This window comes from Sphaerodactylus townsendi, linkage group LG05 (assembly GCF_021028975.2).
Source record: "Sphaerodactylus townsendi isolate TG3544 linkage group LG05, MPM_Stown_v2.3, whole genome shotgun sequence".
Taxonomy (NCBI): Eukaryota; Metazoa; Chordata; class Lepidosauria; order Squamata; family Sphaerodactylidae; genus Sphaerodactylus; species Sphaerodactylus townsendi.
The window spans coordinates 58,454,015-58,470,700 of record NC_059429.1 but is presented as its reverse complement, the minus strand read 5'-3'; the positions used below and the strand labels follow the sequence as shown (position 1 = coordinate 58,470,700).

Here is a 16,686-nt window from a genome sequence, read left to right as displayed (position 1 = left end):
GTCTCTGTAATGCCCACTATATCAAAGTCCTCCTTCAAAACTCTGTACTCTACCTCCCCCATTTTAGGTCGAATGCTTCTACTATTAGCATAGAGACACCTGTATACCCTGTCTCTGTCCTTAACCTGGGATTTATGTGCTTTACCCTCAAGTCTTTTGTAGACACTATCCTTTGTCACATGCATATTGCTATGTTCCTCGCTTGTATGTGGTTGATTTAGAAAAACCTCCCTCTCTGTCTGCATCCCCATGGACTCTGTATTCCGAACCGAAGTCACCTCAGCTCCTGTCGGCTTTCCCCCAGTGATCAGTTTAAAAGCTGTTCTGCCACCTTTTTAATGTTGAGCGCCAGCAGCCTGGTTCCTCTTTGGTTAAGATGAAGCCCGTCCCGTTTGTACAGGCCTGCCTTGTCCCAAAAGGTTCCCCAGTTCCTGACAAATCTGAAACCCTCTGCCTTACACCACCTTCTCATCCACGCATTGAGACCCTGTATCTCCGCTTGCCTAGCTCGCCCTGTGCGTGGAACGGGTAGCATTTCTGAGAATGCCACCTTGGAGGTCCTGGACTTCAACCTGTTTCCTAGCAGCCTAAATTTAGCTTCCAGAACCTCCCGGCTACATTTCCCAATGTCGTTGGTGCCAATGTGGACCACAACTGCTGACTCCACCCCAGCACTGTCTAAAAGCCTATCTAGACGAAGCGTGACATCCGCAACCTTCGCACCAGGCAGGCAAGTCACCATGCGATCATCACGCCTCTCACAAACCCAACTCTCTACATTTCTAATGATCGAATCACCCACTACAAGGAGCCCCCCACCTCCCTGAGGGGTATCCTCAGTGCGAGAGGATAGCTGATCACCAGTTAAGGAAGGGATCCCATCTAAGGGAGCATCTTCCCCCACCTCAGACTGGAACCCTCCATCCCCAAGGCCTTCATTCTCCATGACATCTGAAGAGATGTCGCCTTGGGAGTGGGACCTGGCTGTTAGGTCCCTGAAAGCCTCGTCTGTCACCCTCTCTGCCTCTTTCAGCTTCTCCAGGTCTGCCACCTTGGCTTCAAGAGAACGCACACGTTCCTTGAGTGCCAGGAGCTCATTGCAGCGAGGGCACACCCACGACTTCTGTCCTAGTGGCAGATAGTCATACATGTGACACTCAGTGCAAGACACTGGAAAGGCCCCATCCCCCTGCTGGCTTTCTGCCTTCAAAGTCACCAAGATGTCTCTAGGTATCTGTCATGCTTTAACAGCTTGAAAGTTTATCCTGAATGTACATGAAATCTTCACCTTGCCAAGAAACTCTGACCATAAAACCTTTCCGAAGAGACCTTCTAGAAATAAATACAAATTCTCCCCCTCCACCTTTTCTTCACTCCCGCATAGTTTTAATGGGAGCCTTCTGCTCCTGTTATTCAGACCCTCGAATCTATCATCCAGTTTGACCATTTATTATTATTTCTATGATTTATAGCTAGACTGATTGTTGCCTTTATTCCTAGAAGCTCCAGTATGGTTTTTAATTTCATCTCTTTTACCCTTCTGTTTTATTAATTTAACAAGGTTAAGCGGTATTACTCAATTCTTTCCTCATTATATTGCAATCTCTTACCTATTGCTAAAGTCTTATTATCAAGTGTTGCAACACTTTCCTCAAATCTTTTAAGTATCTTACCCTCCAATGAGTGAAATTCATCTGTGAGCAACTTTCTCATACTCTCAAGAGAAGATGGCAAATTTAGTGGCGAGTCCTTGCCTAACAAAGCAGGAGGGTTTTTTTTAGGTATTTTAATCAGTAAATGAAATGTATATGGTCTTTACTAAATTTATACTAACTTATAATAAGAGACTCAATAACTATAAAACACTGAGACTTACAAAAGTTTTAACGAACTTAATGTACTAAAACTACTACCACCAATAACTACTAACAAATCAATGCTTAACTAACAAGCTATATACTAATGAATTTCTTACCAAACAATGTGAAAAAGGTTTCCTTAGTACTATATATCTATAACAGCAACACTTCAAAAATAATTATAAACATCAAACAGTTTATGGGTTGGAGACGCAAAGACGTCAATTGCAGTGAAGGACATGAGAGACAGAAAAAAAGAAAAAGGGAAGGCCATTCGTCCTTCAGTTCATGCGTGAGGATCAAGCCAGAGGGCAACACTTTTTGGCATGAGCCTTACAGCATTAACCACAGCATGATCACAAGGTGCTGCCCAATTTAAATAACAATGCCCATGAGATGGTGTCCTGAGCTTGGACCTTGGCAAAGTCCACTTTCTTCTTTCCAGTTCCCTACTCAGTCGGGGGGGGGGGGGGGGGCAAGCGTGCCAGCAGTAATAAAGTAGGTTTGGAGGGCAACACAGTATTCTTCTGGTGATGACACAGGTTACAGGAGCAACTTTCAATCCTGTACTGCTCAAGCAGTTACTAGACACTGGAGTTTCTTAGCAGTAGCATAAATAAGCAAAAATGATTCAAGATATCCTAGTGTATCTACCTATTCAACCCTGTTAGAACAGGTGGGCTGAAGAAGCTGCACCTCTCGAGCCTAGCTACACAATAGTAGCATAAATGTTGGAGATGGAAAGCCGTATGCCAGCAGCAACCAGACAGCTCTAGGAAGTGACTTGCATGAGCTGCCCTGCTGCCAACTGGCTTTAGGTGATGAAACAAGTGACTGCTTTTGACTGCTGCATGTAAGAATAGCATGTGCAAGAGCTTCTGCACTTTTTGGAGTAAGAAGAAATAACAGAGAGCTGATTGTGAGAAGTGGTAAAAGTAGAGAACTTTTGATTTTAAGCTTCCTTCCCAGGCATCTCTGTAGCCAAGAAGGGCACAGAGTTTTGGGGACCAAAGAAGGATTAATCAGGGAAACCACATACATATTATTACACAGACTACAGTTGATGAACCAGCTCCAGGTCCAGGATTGGCACAGAACAGTTAACCATAGCATAGAGGTCTTTGTTCAGTTAACCACAACTAGTTACATTAAACTTGTTCTGCATTTATGCCTGAAAAAAAAATGCCCATGTGGCAGAATCAAACTAAAATTGGGGCATAACAACCATCTGAATACAGCAGATTGTTTGACTTCAGGAAACCAAAATGTCTTTAAGCAGATGGCAACCTGCCTTTCAGCTGCAAGGAAGTCATTTAAATATCAAATGGAAGAATTCTTGATATCAAGCCTTGAAGGGGTCCTATCTAAAACTTTTTTTCCCAGTGCATTTTTCCAGTGACTTTTTAACTTTTATTTTTTAATGGACTACAAATATTTATTTGACATTCATACAAGAATATATTATGAAATGTAACTAAAAATCAGACTGTTCAGAATTTTAGTCTGACTAGCCACTCCTTCCACAGCAAGTTGCTTTATTTTGTACACTTTTAGAAGGAGACAATTTTATTCCACTTACCTGATATTTAAACCTATAAAGTTCATCCATGTGAAAATATAATCACCTCCAAAGAACATTCCAATATAGGTTATTAATATATTCTGTAAAGGAAAACAGGACAAACCATTTTATACAAAGTATTTAAAGCAGCTATTTGGCTGGGGGAGTGAGTAGGAATGGCACTAAATAGGTTGCCAGCTTTTGTTCTAATCCATAAGACATGTTTATACCCTGTTTGCCTCTCCAATGGAGACCCAAAATGGTTTATACCAACATTTTCCCCTGCACTATTTTATCATCACAACAATCCTATAAAGTAGTATAGGATGAATGATAGTGACTAGCCCAAAGTCACCAGTAAGCTTCTATGACACAGCGAGGATTCAAACCTAGCCAGATCCAAGTTCAGAACTAATCTCTACATATAGGCCTTATATGATCTCTACATATAGGCCTTATATAATCTCTACATATAGGCCTTAAAACTGTCCTAAAGAAGAAAAAAAGACACACGCCTGCAACATTAGAAAAATGCACAGATTTTTAGCCCCATCCAAATGGCCTGCCACTCCCATAGAGGCCTCCTGGCAGCGTAGGGAAACTTGCCATGCAAAAAAGTCTCCCCACTGCTGAAAGCGCCCATGGGGCTCAATAGACTTATGCCACCTTTTCAGTGGCTTAAGTCTAAAGTATCAGCTGCCAGCATAAGGAGACAAACAGCCAGGAGGAAGCCAACTAACATCAACTCTTCCCCATGGCCACACCCCGAGCCCACCTCTGCTATATTGGTGGAGGCAGGGGCACTGGGATGCTAGCACAGTGCTGAAAGGGGCTGCAGCCACCTGTATGCCAGCAGATTTGCCTCCCTCCTTTGGATGGGTCTGTTTGTTAGCTAAGCATTCAAATGTTATCCTTTCTTCCACTCTCAAAGCTTCACTTTTCCCAAGAACACTAAGATGCATGTGCATGAATATGTTCACACAATGTTTCTGCAAAGGTTTCAACTCAGGATATAAACTCTTCTAGATTCAAAGCAGCAGACCACATTTTCTAAGCAATCCCTTACTTTCTATATTTCTTCTCTATGATGCAGTAAATTGGAGCTGAATAATGCATCACAAAAAAGATGATGCTTACAAGAATGTAAAAGGTGAATAATGCCCAGTTAATATTCCACATTACATTGTGAACGTCCAAACAGAAAGAATTGCCTTACCTTAATACAGCCAACTATTGTAGTTGTAAGGGCAGAATTATACTGAGTGCAAAGTACAGTTGAATACATCAGAATAAACCTATGAAGAAGAAAAAAATCAAGTAAAGAAGTATTTAAGATCACTGGGCACATTCTAGAACAAAATTTCATGTCTGTTACCTCTTAGGATTTTTGCAAAACCAAAAAAACCCCTCTCTAGTAGACCTAAACCCGCAAGGCAAGAAGTGCATACCCAGGACAATGTAGCACAGTTGTATTGTGCTTTTAACAAGTGGGGACCCACCAGGAACTTACAGGGAGGAGGCAACGCCTTGGCTTCCTCCCCTCCCCTACAAATGTTCACCCCTCTCTCTTTCTGCCTCCTCCCTTGTCTGGATATCTTTTTCTCACCCCTCTTTCTTCCTCCTCAGACATTATTCTCTTTCCCATCCATGTGGTCCGATCTGTAGGTAGATCAGCTCTAACTTGAGAAACAGATAGATACACACTAGTGGACCACTGGAACTCTAATGTTAGAAGCAGAACATGAAAAAAATGTTGCACCATCCCTTTTTCTTACTAGCATACCTCACTATGAATTCTCACAGCAATCATCCTTTTGCTGATAGCTCTAGCCTGCTCTGCTTCATGATAAAAAACAACTATACATATTCACAAAAAAATGCATGCTTCACAGGATTTCTGACAGTATTTCCTGGAAATAAAACAAGGAAAGACTAAGTATCCTTACCCCATTATGCATGAGAGTGTAAACTGTATAAGAAAGAGAGTGTCTGCCCAGCCTTTGTATTCCATTGCCTAGAAGCACATAAATCTAGTATCTTTAAACAGAATAGAAAAATTCCAGCACAGCATTCTGTCTTTTAACACTTCCCATGACTAAATTGGAAGCTTGCATATTTTAAAAAATCATATCGAGAAAAAAGTTATCTGCTATTTAAAGCAAGCTTGTATTTGGACATGTACAAGCTATTGAAGTTAGGTTCTTGGTTGCCTTTTCCCCAAAAGAGGAAAAGAAAGTCAGGGTGATAGTTAAAGATTAAAAGATCCCGGGAAGGGGGAGGGGGGGGGTTAGAAAAAATGAAGGACATTTTTTCCAAATATTTTCTCAATTGTTTTTTTTTAATGAGTAACTGGAAAATTGGGGGGAGTGGAATGAAGATAAGCTTTTTCTCAAAATAGGTACCATGAACAGTTTTATGTGAGACTGTCAATAATGACAATTCCAATGTACACTGCAGACATATACAATATTTTCAATATTACTTTGTTTAAACGTAAATAATTGGCAACATTTAATATGCTATTATATGTTTAATGATAATACATTATCAAAGAATCGAGTACTTTCAATGTTATGTTTACCTTAATGCCCGAAGACACTGGCAGTCCTATTTGTCAGAGAGTCTCTGTCCAAATATAATTTCTTTTATTCACTATTGAATTTATTTTCTACTTTTACTTTTCCTACCTCTCAGAAGGCAAAATATAAGATCCGTGTGGTATGGTAACAGAGTACATCACTGTGCAACTCTTTCTGAAGTATTGGGTATGCTTGCAATTTGTCTTATAGAAAATAAAGTCATTAATATTTTTTAAATTCTACAAATATGCCAAGTACTACAATTTTATACAATAACCAAGTTATAAGTGACACATTTGACATTGTCAAATCATTAAAAGAAATTTATATTGAATAGGAAAGCAAATACTGCATATATTTCCATTTCCCCCCAAATTTCCACTTTCCAGGAAAACATTTTTCTCCTGTGGCTTCAAAAACAAAACTCCACATTGTATGATTCTCTTTGAAGGTATTGCTTAGCAGATTTACTCAGAGGTGAGTTCCATTTTGCTCCCAAGAAAGCATTCATAGGATTGCAGCCCCTGACCACCATTCAGTTGAACATATCAAAAGAGCTTACAAAGCTGTATTGTTTGCAACCTCCTGTAAACCCCACCACCACCCAAGAAGGTCTAAGAAAGCTTGTATAAAACCCTGAGGAAGGGACTGACATTTTGAAAAGCACAATTTATTGTTTTCCTGTGACTATCACAAGATACTGTCAGGGAATTCAAAATAAAGAGGTGTGCATCTTGTGCACAGATCGTGGAGATCTAGATGACAGCACCTGCTGCCAGAGTAAATTGGCAGAAGCCTGGCTGAACCGAATTAAACCAGTCTGAACCGGTGCTGTGGCCTTCAATGTGATTGGGCAGTGTTTGTATAATAGTAGAGCACTATCACGCACACTGTTCTGTTAGGGTTATATGTTTACTGCGAAGCATGCTGCCGGTTTGTTTTCTGATGTTCACTTGTATATAGCTCGCACCTGTAAGTAAAATTCCTTCGTTGAAGTGAAGCTACTGTGTGGTGGAGTTATTTGTCTGCTGTGCCAAGCCGTTTTCAACTGCACTTACCTTTACTGGAAACGCACTTTTCTGTTAGCAAAACGCACACTCTGTCAGGTTATGGGCCCAGAGTTTGGCGTTACCGAGGAAATAGGTAGTGCTGAGGTGTTGTTGGCGTGAAGAGCCACGAGCTGTGAGTGGAACAAAAGGCAGTCATGGCGTTTACAGCATCTAGTTTGCCTTTTGAGAGGCTGGGCCAGATTGAACTACATGCCGTGGAGCTGTAAGATGAAGAGTTATCTTATCAGAGGCGACCTGTGGAGCATTGTTGAGGTACCCCCTGCGCTGGAGTTGCAGCTGAGCGAGCCGATGAAAGAGGCAGAGCTACTATCATCCTGGCAGTGGCTGACTCTCAGCTGGTATACTTGCAAAACGCCGCAGTGCTCATGATGTCTGGGAGGTGAAGCTGTACCAGCGAGACACAGCAAGCGGGTTCCAAAGTCCTACTCGCAGCGTAAGCTGGCCCAGCCCTGAAGCTGAAGGCTGGTGAGTGTGTCTCAGCTCACTTGCAGGCTATGCAGACTCTTTTCGCTGGTGGAGAGCAGAGGACTTGCATTCCAAAGAGGCTCATAAATCTTATCTCCTACTTTAGGTCCTTGGACGAGTTCTTGGGAGCAGCTTGTTTTGAGAGCTTACAGAATGTGAAGGAAGGCGAGAGAAACACTTCGATTTCGTTACAACCAGTCTGCTGGAGTGGCAGAAACAGAAGGATTACCAAGCGTGCTTATTAAACCGGATGAATGTGCCGTAGAGGCCCGGTTTCGACCTGTCGGTGTCGAGGAGAGGAAGAGCCGTGTCGGAGAGGCTACGTCTGTGAAATCCTTTGCTGTGCGTGCGTTGCTTTCGTTTTGCGGGTCAGACAAGCATCTAGCCGAGGTATTGCAAGTTCTGGATCTGTAATTAGGGCAACAGAAGGGAAATACAAAAGAAGTCTTTTTTTCTGAGAAGCAAGTCAGAGATGAATCTGCTTTGCTGGTTCACGTGTGCTGAAGATTCCTAAGACTGTGTCCCTGGCTTATTGACTCTGCTTGGCCCACTGAGCACATGCATTAAATTCCAAGGTCCCTGTTGGAAGGCGTCAAAGAAGCAACAGTTGCCCACGTAAGCCTTGCTGGCGGCAGTCAGTGGAAGTTGGTTTACAAGGAACTGCGTTTGTGCCTTCTTTGAGCAAGTCTCTTAAAAATGTACTGTTAGTGCAAAGTTTAGACTTCTGTCTGTTATCAGTAGCTAGTCTAACTCCGATGGTTATAAAGTTGATTTTATTGGACGATGTATGTTATGTGAAACTGAATGGCGTTGTCTGTGCAAAGGGAAAGCGAAGAAATAAGTTGTATAAAATGATTCCCAAGAAAGCAGGCAGTGAAGAACATGTTTCATGTCTATCTAACCGTCCCTATGCATGACAACTGTGTCCATGCTTTACACAGAGTGTTAGGGCATTCCAGTTTTCTACTTTGAGACAACTTGCTAAAGTTTGTGATGTAAATGTTAAACCTTGCATAAGTACCTTGACTGTTACGGTGTGCAGTAAAGCTAAGAGTGAAAGCCTATCCCTCAACTGCAGTCAGTCAAGAGAAAAAACAGTTTTCTCTTATTCATGTTGACCTAACTGGCCCGTTTCCACCAACACAAGGTGGTGCCAAGTATTTTATGGTGCTGGTGGATGATTTCCAGCAGATATATTTATATACTGTGTTATTTAAAACCAAAGCTGAAGCTTTTGAAAAGTTTAAACAATGGGTGAAAAGCAATGATTGAGCATAACTTTCATATCGTCTTGCCAGATTACAATCTGATAGAGAGGTGGAGAATGGTTGAGCAATGATTTTCAACATTGGTTGGCTCAAAAGGAATAATTCATAGGAAAACTAATCCTTTCTAGCCCTTTGAGAGCGGGGTTGGGCGTAAAATTTCTCATCTGCAAACCATGCGTGATTGTTTGTTGATGGATGCAAACTGCATTTCATTTTTTTTGGGGTGAAGCTGTCAGTACAGCTACTTATCTCATAAATAGATTGTGGAGTGTGACAATCAATGAAACACCCTATTACATGCTTTTTGGCAAAGCGCCCTCTTTGCCAGAAGCATTTGAGAGTTTTGGGAGTTTTGCAAATGTTCTCATTCAAAAGAACAAAGAAGGAAGGGACAACCCAAATATAGCCATTTGAGGTTCATTTGGCTACCAACCAGAAACCAAAGCTTATAGATTTTTTTCTGTCTTATGGCGTGTAGTAATTTAGAAAGCTAATTTTTAAGAACCATACAGGTTGGGAGCAAATCCATGCTAATACTGAGGTGTTTTTGGTTAAAAACCAAAGCTGAAGCTTTTGAAAAGTTTAAACAATGGGTGTATTGATTAGACATAGCTTTCTTATCGTCTTGCCAGATTACAATCTGATAGAGGTGGAGAATGGTTGAGCAATGATTTTCAACATTGGTTGGCTCAAAGGAATAATTCATAGGAAAACTAATCCTTTCTTGCCCTTTGAGAGCGGGGTTCTTGAGGTACGTAAAATTTCTCATCTGGAAACCATGTGATTGTTTGTTGATGGATGCAAACTTACGTTTCATTTTGGGGTGAAGCTGTCAATTTTAGCTACTTATCTCATAAATAGATTGTGGAGTGTGACAATCAATGAAACACCCTATTACATGCTTTTAATAGCGCCCTCTTTGAAACATTTGCCGAGAGTTTGGGAGTTTGCAAATGTTCTCATTCCAAAGAACAAAGAAGGAAGGGACAACCCAAATATAGCCATTTGAGGTTCATTGGCTACCAGCCAGAAACCAAAGCTTATAGATTTTTCTGTCTTATATGGCGTGTGAAGTAATTTCGAAAGCTAATTTTGAGAACCATACAGGTTGGGAGCAAATCCATTACTAATACTGAGGTGTTTTGCCCTTATTGTCAGAACAACAAGCTGCTAGTGGCAGCAGCAACGGTCAGTACCCGGTTCCTCCTTCATATTCAAGGTCAGGCTCACTCACCTCCTGTAAAACAGGAAACTGTGAGTGAAGGGGAGAATGAGACTGAGTCAAAACAAATGGAACTGACATTACAAAGTCCAGTTGTTCCTAGAAGGTCTGAAGGCAAAATAAAGGTGTTCCTCCTGATAGATATGGGTTCACACAGACAGTTAGAGTGTGTCATACTTGGATTGAACCAAAGTCTTACAATGAGATGTTAACTAGAGATCCTGAAGAGCAGCAAAAATGGCAGAAGCAATGCAAAAGAATATGATTCTTTGCTTGAGCAGGAAGTTTTAGCGAGGAAGTTGAAAAGCCTCATGATGTAAAATCATAAGGTTCTAGATGGGTTTATAGAGAAAAGCCTTACCCTTGATGAAAGGTATCATATACAAAGCATTGTTGTTGCACAGGGCTACAGCCAAAATATCTGCAAGATTTTGAGGAAACTTTTTTCTCCACCACAGCTAAAAGTGAATCTTTAAAGACTGTATCTTACCTTAGCTGTAAAGAATGGACATGGTTTAAAAGTCGCCATTATGATTTTTCTACTGCTTACCCTAAATGCTCCTTTAATGCAGGAGATTTATATACGAAAACCAATTCCTGGCTTTAAAACTAAACAACAAAACCAGGTGCTTCTTCTGAAGAAGTCTTTATATAATTGATCCAATCCATGAAAGAAATTGGGAATCAATGCTTAAATGATTTGTTTGTTAAATCTTGGTTTCAAAAAAAGGTGTTGCTGATCCGTGTGTTTACAAAAGGTTCAAATGACAACCAAATCCATCTTATTGGTGTATGTTGATGATTTATGTGTTGCAGCTAAAACTGATAGAGGCAATTCTGTCTATAATGAGCTAAACAAACATTTCAAGGTGAAAGATCTAGGATATCTAAAGTCCTATTTAGGTATTGAAATAGCTCACAATCCTGAAGGGTGGTCTTGTGTTGCTACAATCCAAGAAAATAGAAGCTTGTAAAACATGTGGTGTAACAGATGCTAAAACATTTGATACTCCCACTATGTCTGTTGATTTTCTTAAAACAGAATGTGATGTTTTATATGACCAAACCTGATCTTTTTTAAGTTTCTGTAATTTAGGTCTTTTGTTTTGAGTAATTGGACAAGATTAGATATTGCTTATGCAGTAAGTGTTTTAAGTAGAAGAGTTTCTAAACCAACATTTATTTGATGACTGGCAAAGTGTCAAAGGAGTTGTCAGATATTTAAAAGGAACAAGCAATAAAGGTTTGTGATTTGTCCTGATGACAGTAATATCCCTATCTGCAGTAACCCGATAAGCTCTTTTGCAGAAGAGAATGACAGAAGTCATGTTCTGGGTTTTAATTAAATATGCAAACTCTGTCATTGGCTGGAAAGCTAGAAAACAGAACACAATAGCATTGTCAGCTGCAGAAGCCGGGGAGTTCTGTTCACTGTCTGAAACTTGTTCAGAACTTATATGGACTCAACAACTGTTAACTGATCTGAATGCAATGTATGAAAAGCCTGTAGAAAATCCTAGAAGAGATTCCCAAACTTGCATTCCTTGTAGCTAATATGGAAAGCATGAAAGCAAGAACCAAATACATAGCAGTTAAATACCAAAGCGTCAGAGAGTTAGTTCAGAAGGTGACATTAGAATTAGAGTATGTGCCTCACGGGCGTAACTGTGCAGACATCTTGACCAAAGCAGGTACTTTACACAAGTATAGAAACCTATTACCTGAACTTGGTATTGTGACTGTATCCAGTGTGTTGCATGATATGTAATGTAACCATTTAATATGTATTGTAAATGTTTTGTAAATAGATAATCTGTACCCAAGATGAGAAGGGGTGTCAGGGAATTCAAAATAAAGAGGTGTGCATCTTGTGCACAGATCGTGGAGATCTAGATGACAGCACCTGCTGCCAGAGTAGAATTGGCAGAAGCCACAGCTGAACCGAATTAAACCAGTCTGGAACCCGGTGCTGTGGCCCTTCCAATGTGATTGGGCAGTGTTTGTATAATAGTAGAGCACTATCATGCACACTGTTCTGTTAGGGTTATATGTTTACTGCGAAGCATGCTGCCGGTTTGTTTTCTGATGTTCACTTGTATATAGCTCGCACCTGTAAGTAAAATTCCTTCGTTGAAGTGAAGCTACTGTGTGGTGGAGTTATTTGTCTGCTGTGCCAAGCCGTTTTCAACTGCACTTACCTTTACTGGAAACGCACTTTTCTGCTAGCAAAACGCACACTCTGTCAGATACACTGGCTCAAATTGTTGGAAATCTCTACTAAACAAAAATGGGAGTCTGAAATGTTCAGTCACTATTTGTTCATTTGTCATCATAGATACAAACTGTTACAAACTGAGCCCCAGCAGAACAGAAAAGGCAAAAAATTAAAATGTACAAACAAACTCATAAACATAGGGAGTACAGTGTCAATAAACTGTACTTAATATGATAAATATATTTAACATGTTTTAATGTTGAAATACTTCAGTGTTTGTTGTTTGCCACCTTGGGGACTCTACTTGGGTGGAAGGGTGGCACAGAAATGTTTTAAATAAATAAATGTAAATACCTAAATAAGTGATTAAGATTTTAGAGAATGCCTTTTCACAGTGTCAGTCTCTTCTACAGGGTACAACACAAGCTTCCTTAGTCCTACTTGCGGGGGGTGGGGGGAGGAGAGAGAGTTACAGAAAGTTGCAAACAGTACAGCTCTGTGAGTAAACAGGTTTATCTCATCAGGAAGCAACAAGTTATCACAAAGCCCACAAGCCCCAACAGGCCAAAAGGAAACTTGGGCCCTTTCTGCACGGGCCAATTACAGCGCCCTAGGGATGGCAAAAACGCCTTCCCTAGGGAGCTGTTGTTATTCATATAGAGAGGCGCACTTGTAGCTGCCGCGAACCCAGTCTTGGCAGCCCTCGCTCCCTCTGGCGGCATGCTTGAAGCTGCCATTTCCCCACCTTGCTCCCCGAGCAAGGTCTTGAAGCAATGACTTCCAGCCGCTTCTCGATACGCAAGAGCAGCTGGAAGGCTTCATCCCTCCCCCCCCTTTCCCAATCCAGCTTACCTTCCTGTGACCGTCCGCACGCGTGCGGCGAAGGCCTGGGACATGCCCCCCTGCCCCTCTGCGACTCGGGCCCGGTTCGCGCCAGAGCAGGGGGGGCATGTCCCCTGGCTTCCATTTCTGAACGGTCTGATGCGCTTAAGATGGTAAAGTCCTCGAACGGCAGTGGTGCAACTCGACGGTGCCACGTCTTCCCTGTAGTTACTGGTACCGTTAAGTGCTGAGCGGTCCTGGAGGTTGAATTGGCGTCATGTATGCGATCCAACTATGTCAACTGTGCGGAAGTGGCCAAACTGTTTGCTATAAAATAAGCAGCAGAAAATTTAAGACCACACCCTCAACGATACTTTGGCCACATATATAAAAACAAATTAGCTAGCACTCATCCCATCTAGTTCATAATTCTGTTGATCTGGGAAAATTCAGAAGTATTCACTTCTATTTTATTCACTTCTGTTTTGGTGGATTTTTCCATACATGCTACCATTCCAGGTTTACTATAATTGGGTATTAAGAAAATTCATTTTTCCCAGCCATCTAAATAATCTTAGCCTGCTCAAGGTTGACAGTATAAATACTATGCCATCAAAATGATAGCTACCTCACAGACAGCAAGAAATTGGGTTTCCAACTTTGTTAATTATGTAAACATTTTAAAAGAGGGAATGCAAAAGAACATCTCTGCTTAACTTACTGTAAATAATACTGGTGGTTTAAACTTGTCAAAAATCTCAAATGAGTGTTAGTTTACAGAAGTCTAACTAAAAGCAGAACCCTCTTGTCTATATTAGTACTTCGCAACAAGGCCACTGACTTTTCCATAAATACAACCAACATGGCTTGTAAATCAATAAATGCTATATTCTGACTGTTCCAATTTTCTTGTTAACTTGAAAGCAAAATAAAGCACAGATAAACAATAACTTTCTATTTTTAAAAGATGGATTACTTTTTTGCTGCAGTTCAAAAGCCCTGCCTTCCATTTTGTTCGTTCAAAATTAACTATATATTTATGAACAACTCTAACGATAATAATCTTTTTTTTGCATCATTTACACCTACATTCTCAAGGGCAATATTATTTTTTAAATATTCAGGTCTCTGAAGTATGTTACTTAGAATAATAAAGAATGTATGGGTCCCAAATCTGAGGACAGATAATGTTATATAATTTCCCAATTCTGCCTAAATCCCCTGGGTAAACAAAAGACATGGAATGCAATTCACATGTCTTTGATAGGTCTGCTAAGAAGAACCATTTAAAAACTGCATCAAAGTAAAATTTGGCAGAAAAACAGCAAAGCTGATCTTTCCAGGAATATTTATGCATCCAAATTTCCTTTAGGATGAGTCATTCCTTTTGCACTGAAGGTTGGTTCTAAGCAAGTACTAAAGTGATCAAACAAAACAGACAACTAGTGATAGTTTAGAGACTATCAGAACTTATTTCCACAGAAGTCGTCATGAGTCAAACCGCACTTCATCAAATGCATCATGAAAACTTCTGAGCATTTAAATGTTGATAGTCTCCAACAAGCATCTGAAGCAGGAGTAGAAGAAAAGGCAACACAAAAAGAAAGAAGTGATTGCTAATGATAGTTTTGTTTGGGACAGAAATACATAAACCTAGCAGCTTACTGCATATTGCAACAAACGAGAATGCATATGTAGCAGCATGAAGTTCAGCTAGAAACAAAGCAGTTCCATCTCCAGACAGATAAAGTGAACACATTATCATATGCAGTATGTGCTCCCACTCATTCAGGTAGGGAGGCTCCAAAGTGAATGAGGAAGATTAGCAGCAGAGGTGGGATGCAGCCTATTCGCATCTATTCGGTAGAACTGGTTACTAAAGTTTTCTCAGTTCGGAGAACGGGTTATTAATGATTAACTCCACTAGGGACAAGGGGGTAATCTCTGTCCCTGGGTACAACAAATCTCGTCAAGTGGGGGATCCAAAATCGCCCCCCAGGGACCCCTGAGCCCCTCATGGCACCCTCCCCCACGTGTGTATGAACTGTATGAAATAATACAATATATAGTAATTCTAATTTTTTTTGTTCATTGGTATAAAGGTTGGGGAAATATTATAAGTAAAGATTTTTCATTTTATTTTTTTCCCTTGAAATTTATATTGGAAAGAGAGGAGTATAAACTACTCTTTTAGATTAAGGATTTTGGCTGTCTCCCTCTGTTAGTTTTCTTTGAAGTGGAATAGATAAAGTAGTTATAGGAATCTGAGGGGGAAATAGAAAGTAGGGAGGGAGGGAAATATGGGAAGGAGGGAGGCAATATAGGATGTTTTAGTTGGAGGGGTTGAGAGAGATAGACAATCAGATATGTTTGTAATATGTTAACAATTGTAAAACAGTTTTGGTTTCCTCTCCTTACCCTTATATTGGCTATTATTTAAAATTAATCAATATAATTATATAAAAGAAAATAATACACTACCTTCGCGATTATATTGCTTTTTTTGCACACACACACAATGCTTTTAAACAGTCATTATTTAAATCTAGAGGTGGGGTGGGGAACTGCACCTGGGGCATGCAGCCTCTGCCTTACCACAGCCCCCCTGCCCAGGAATGCTCCCACCCCGAGATGCCTGGCCAAGTGCCCCATCGCATTGCCCCCACCCAGTCTCCTGCATTGAGCTGCTTGCATTACACTGTTTGAATCACCACCATTGGAACCTGTTACTAAAATTTTTGAATCCCACCACTAATTAGCAGTGATATTCAGGACTAGAAATGAGCTTGGAGAACTTGCTAAACTTGGTCCCTTCCCAAAGCCCTCCCTCTTTTAAACTGGGGCAGACCAAGACAGAGAGCTTTCTATAGGATATCTATGCATACCAATAATGAAAATGGAGGGCGGGGGAGGAAAAAATTGGGTGGTTTCTTAGGAAAAAACACAGAAATCAACTAATCTATTTTACTGCTTTATCAACAAAAATGTGTCACTGATAACTTAGCATGTACAATCATACTATTTGGCATCATTACACTTAATGTTCTACAAGCTAATTTGCCAATATTTTCTACATGACACAGAGAGAAAGGAAATGCAGTAACGTGCTGCACACCATACAACTTTCGTATACATGTTAGATTTTGCCATGTGGAAGACAGAAAAAACACAAGTTGAAAATCACATACCTTTACTACAATCTAGATAATGATTATCAGGAAACTGAGATTTATGTGAATAGCTGATATATCATTGGTATAAACAGCTCTCTAGTTCATTACAGAAGCGCTAAGGCTGAAACATTTCAGATATGAATTTTGGCAGCACACGGTCTCTTGTTGAATCTAGAATGTTAAAAGAACCCATCTGTCTACGTGTTGGCATAACCTGCCTACATAACCGCTCAGAGCTCCTACCTCAGACCTTAACACCAACACAGATTCAAACAGAACATGATGTAGCCTTAAAAATAAATACACACACAACAAAGCCAACTATTTCCTAGCCCAATGAATATTGACCTTCCTGGACCTTCAACAGAGTGGACTTTGTTCATCTTTACTACTAAGAGCTTGCCAGAGCATAAACAAGAAAGTTTATTCAAAAATTGGTAGCTTAAGATGTA

At 40.5% G+C, this 16,686-nt stretch overlaps 1 protein-coding gene across 1 annotated transcript in view; it reads right to left on the bottom strand.

Annotated features, from left to right (window-relative positions):
- SLC35D1 (solute carrier family 35 member D1) overlaps positions 1-16,686 on the bottom strand; it is a 40,791-nt gene that overhangs the window by 12,003 nt on the left and 12,102 nt on the right. The window contains exons 9-11 of the mRNA XM_048497473.1: positions 5,367-5,434; positions 4,637-4,715; positions 3,439-3,521 (exon numbers count right to left, since the gene is read on the bottom strand). Of these exons, the coding sequence (XP_048353430.1) occupies positions 3,439-3,521; positions 4,637-4,715; positions 5,367-5,434 (230 nt within the window). The remainder of the gene's footprint in view (positions 1-3,438; positions 3,522-4,636; positions 4,716-5,366; positions 5,435-16,686) is intronic.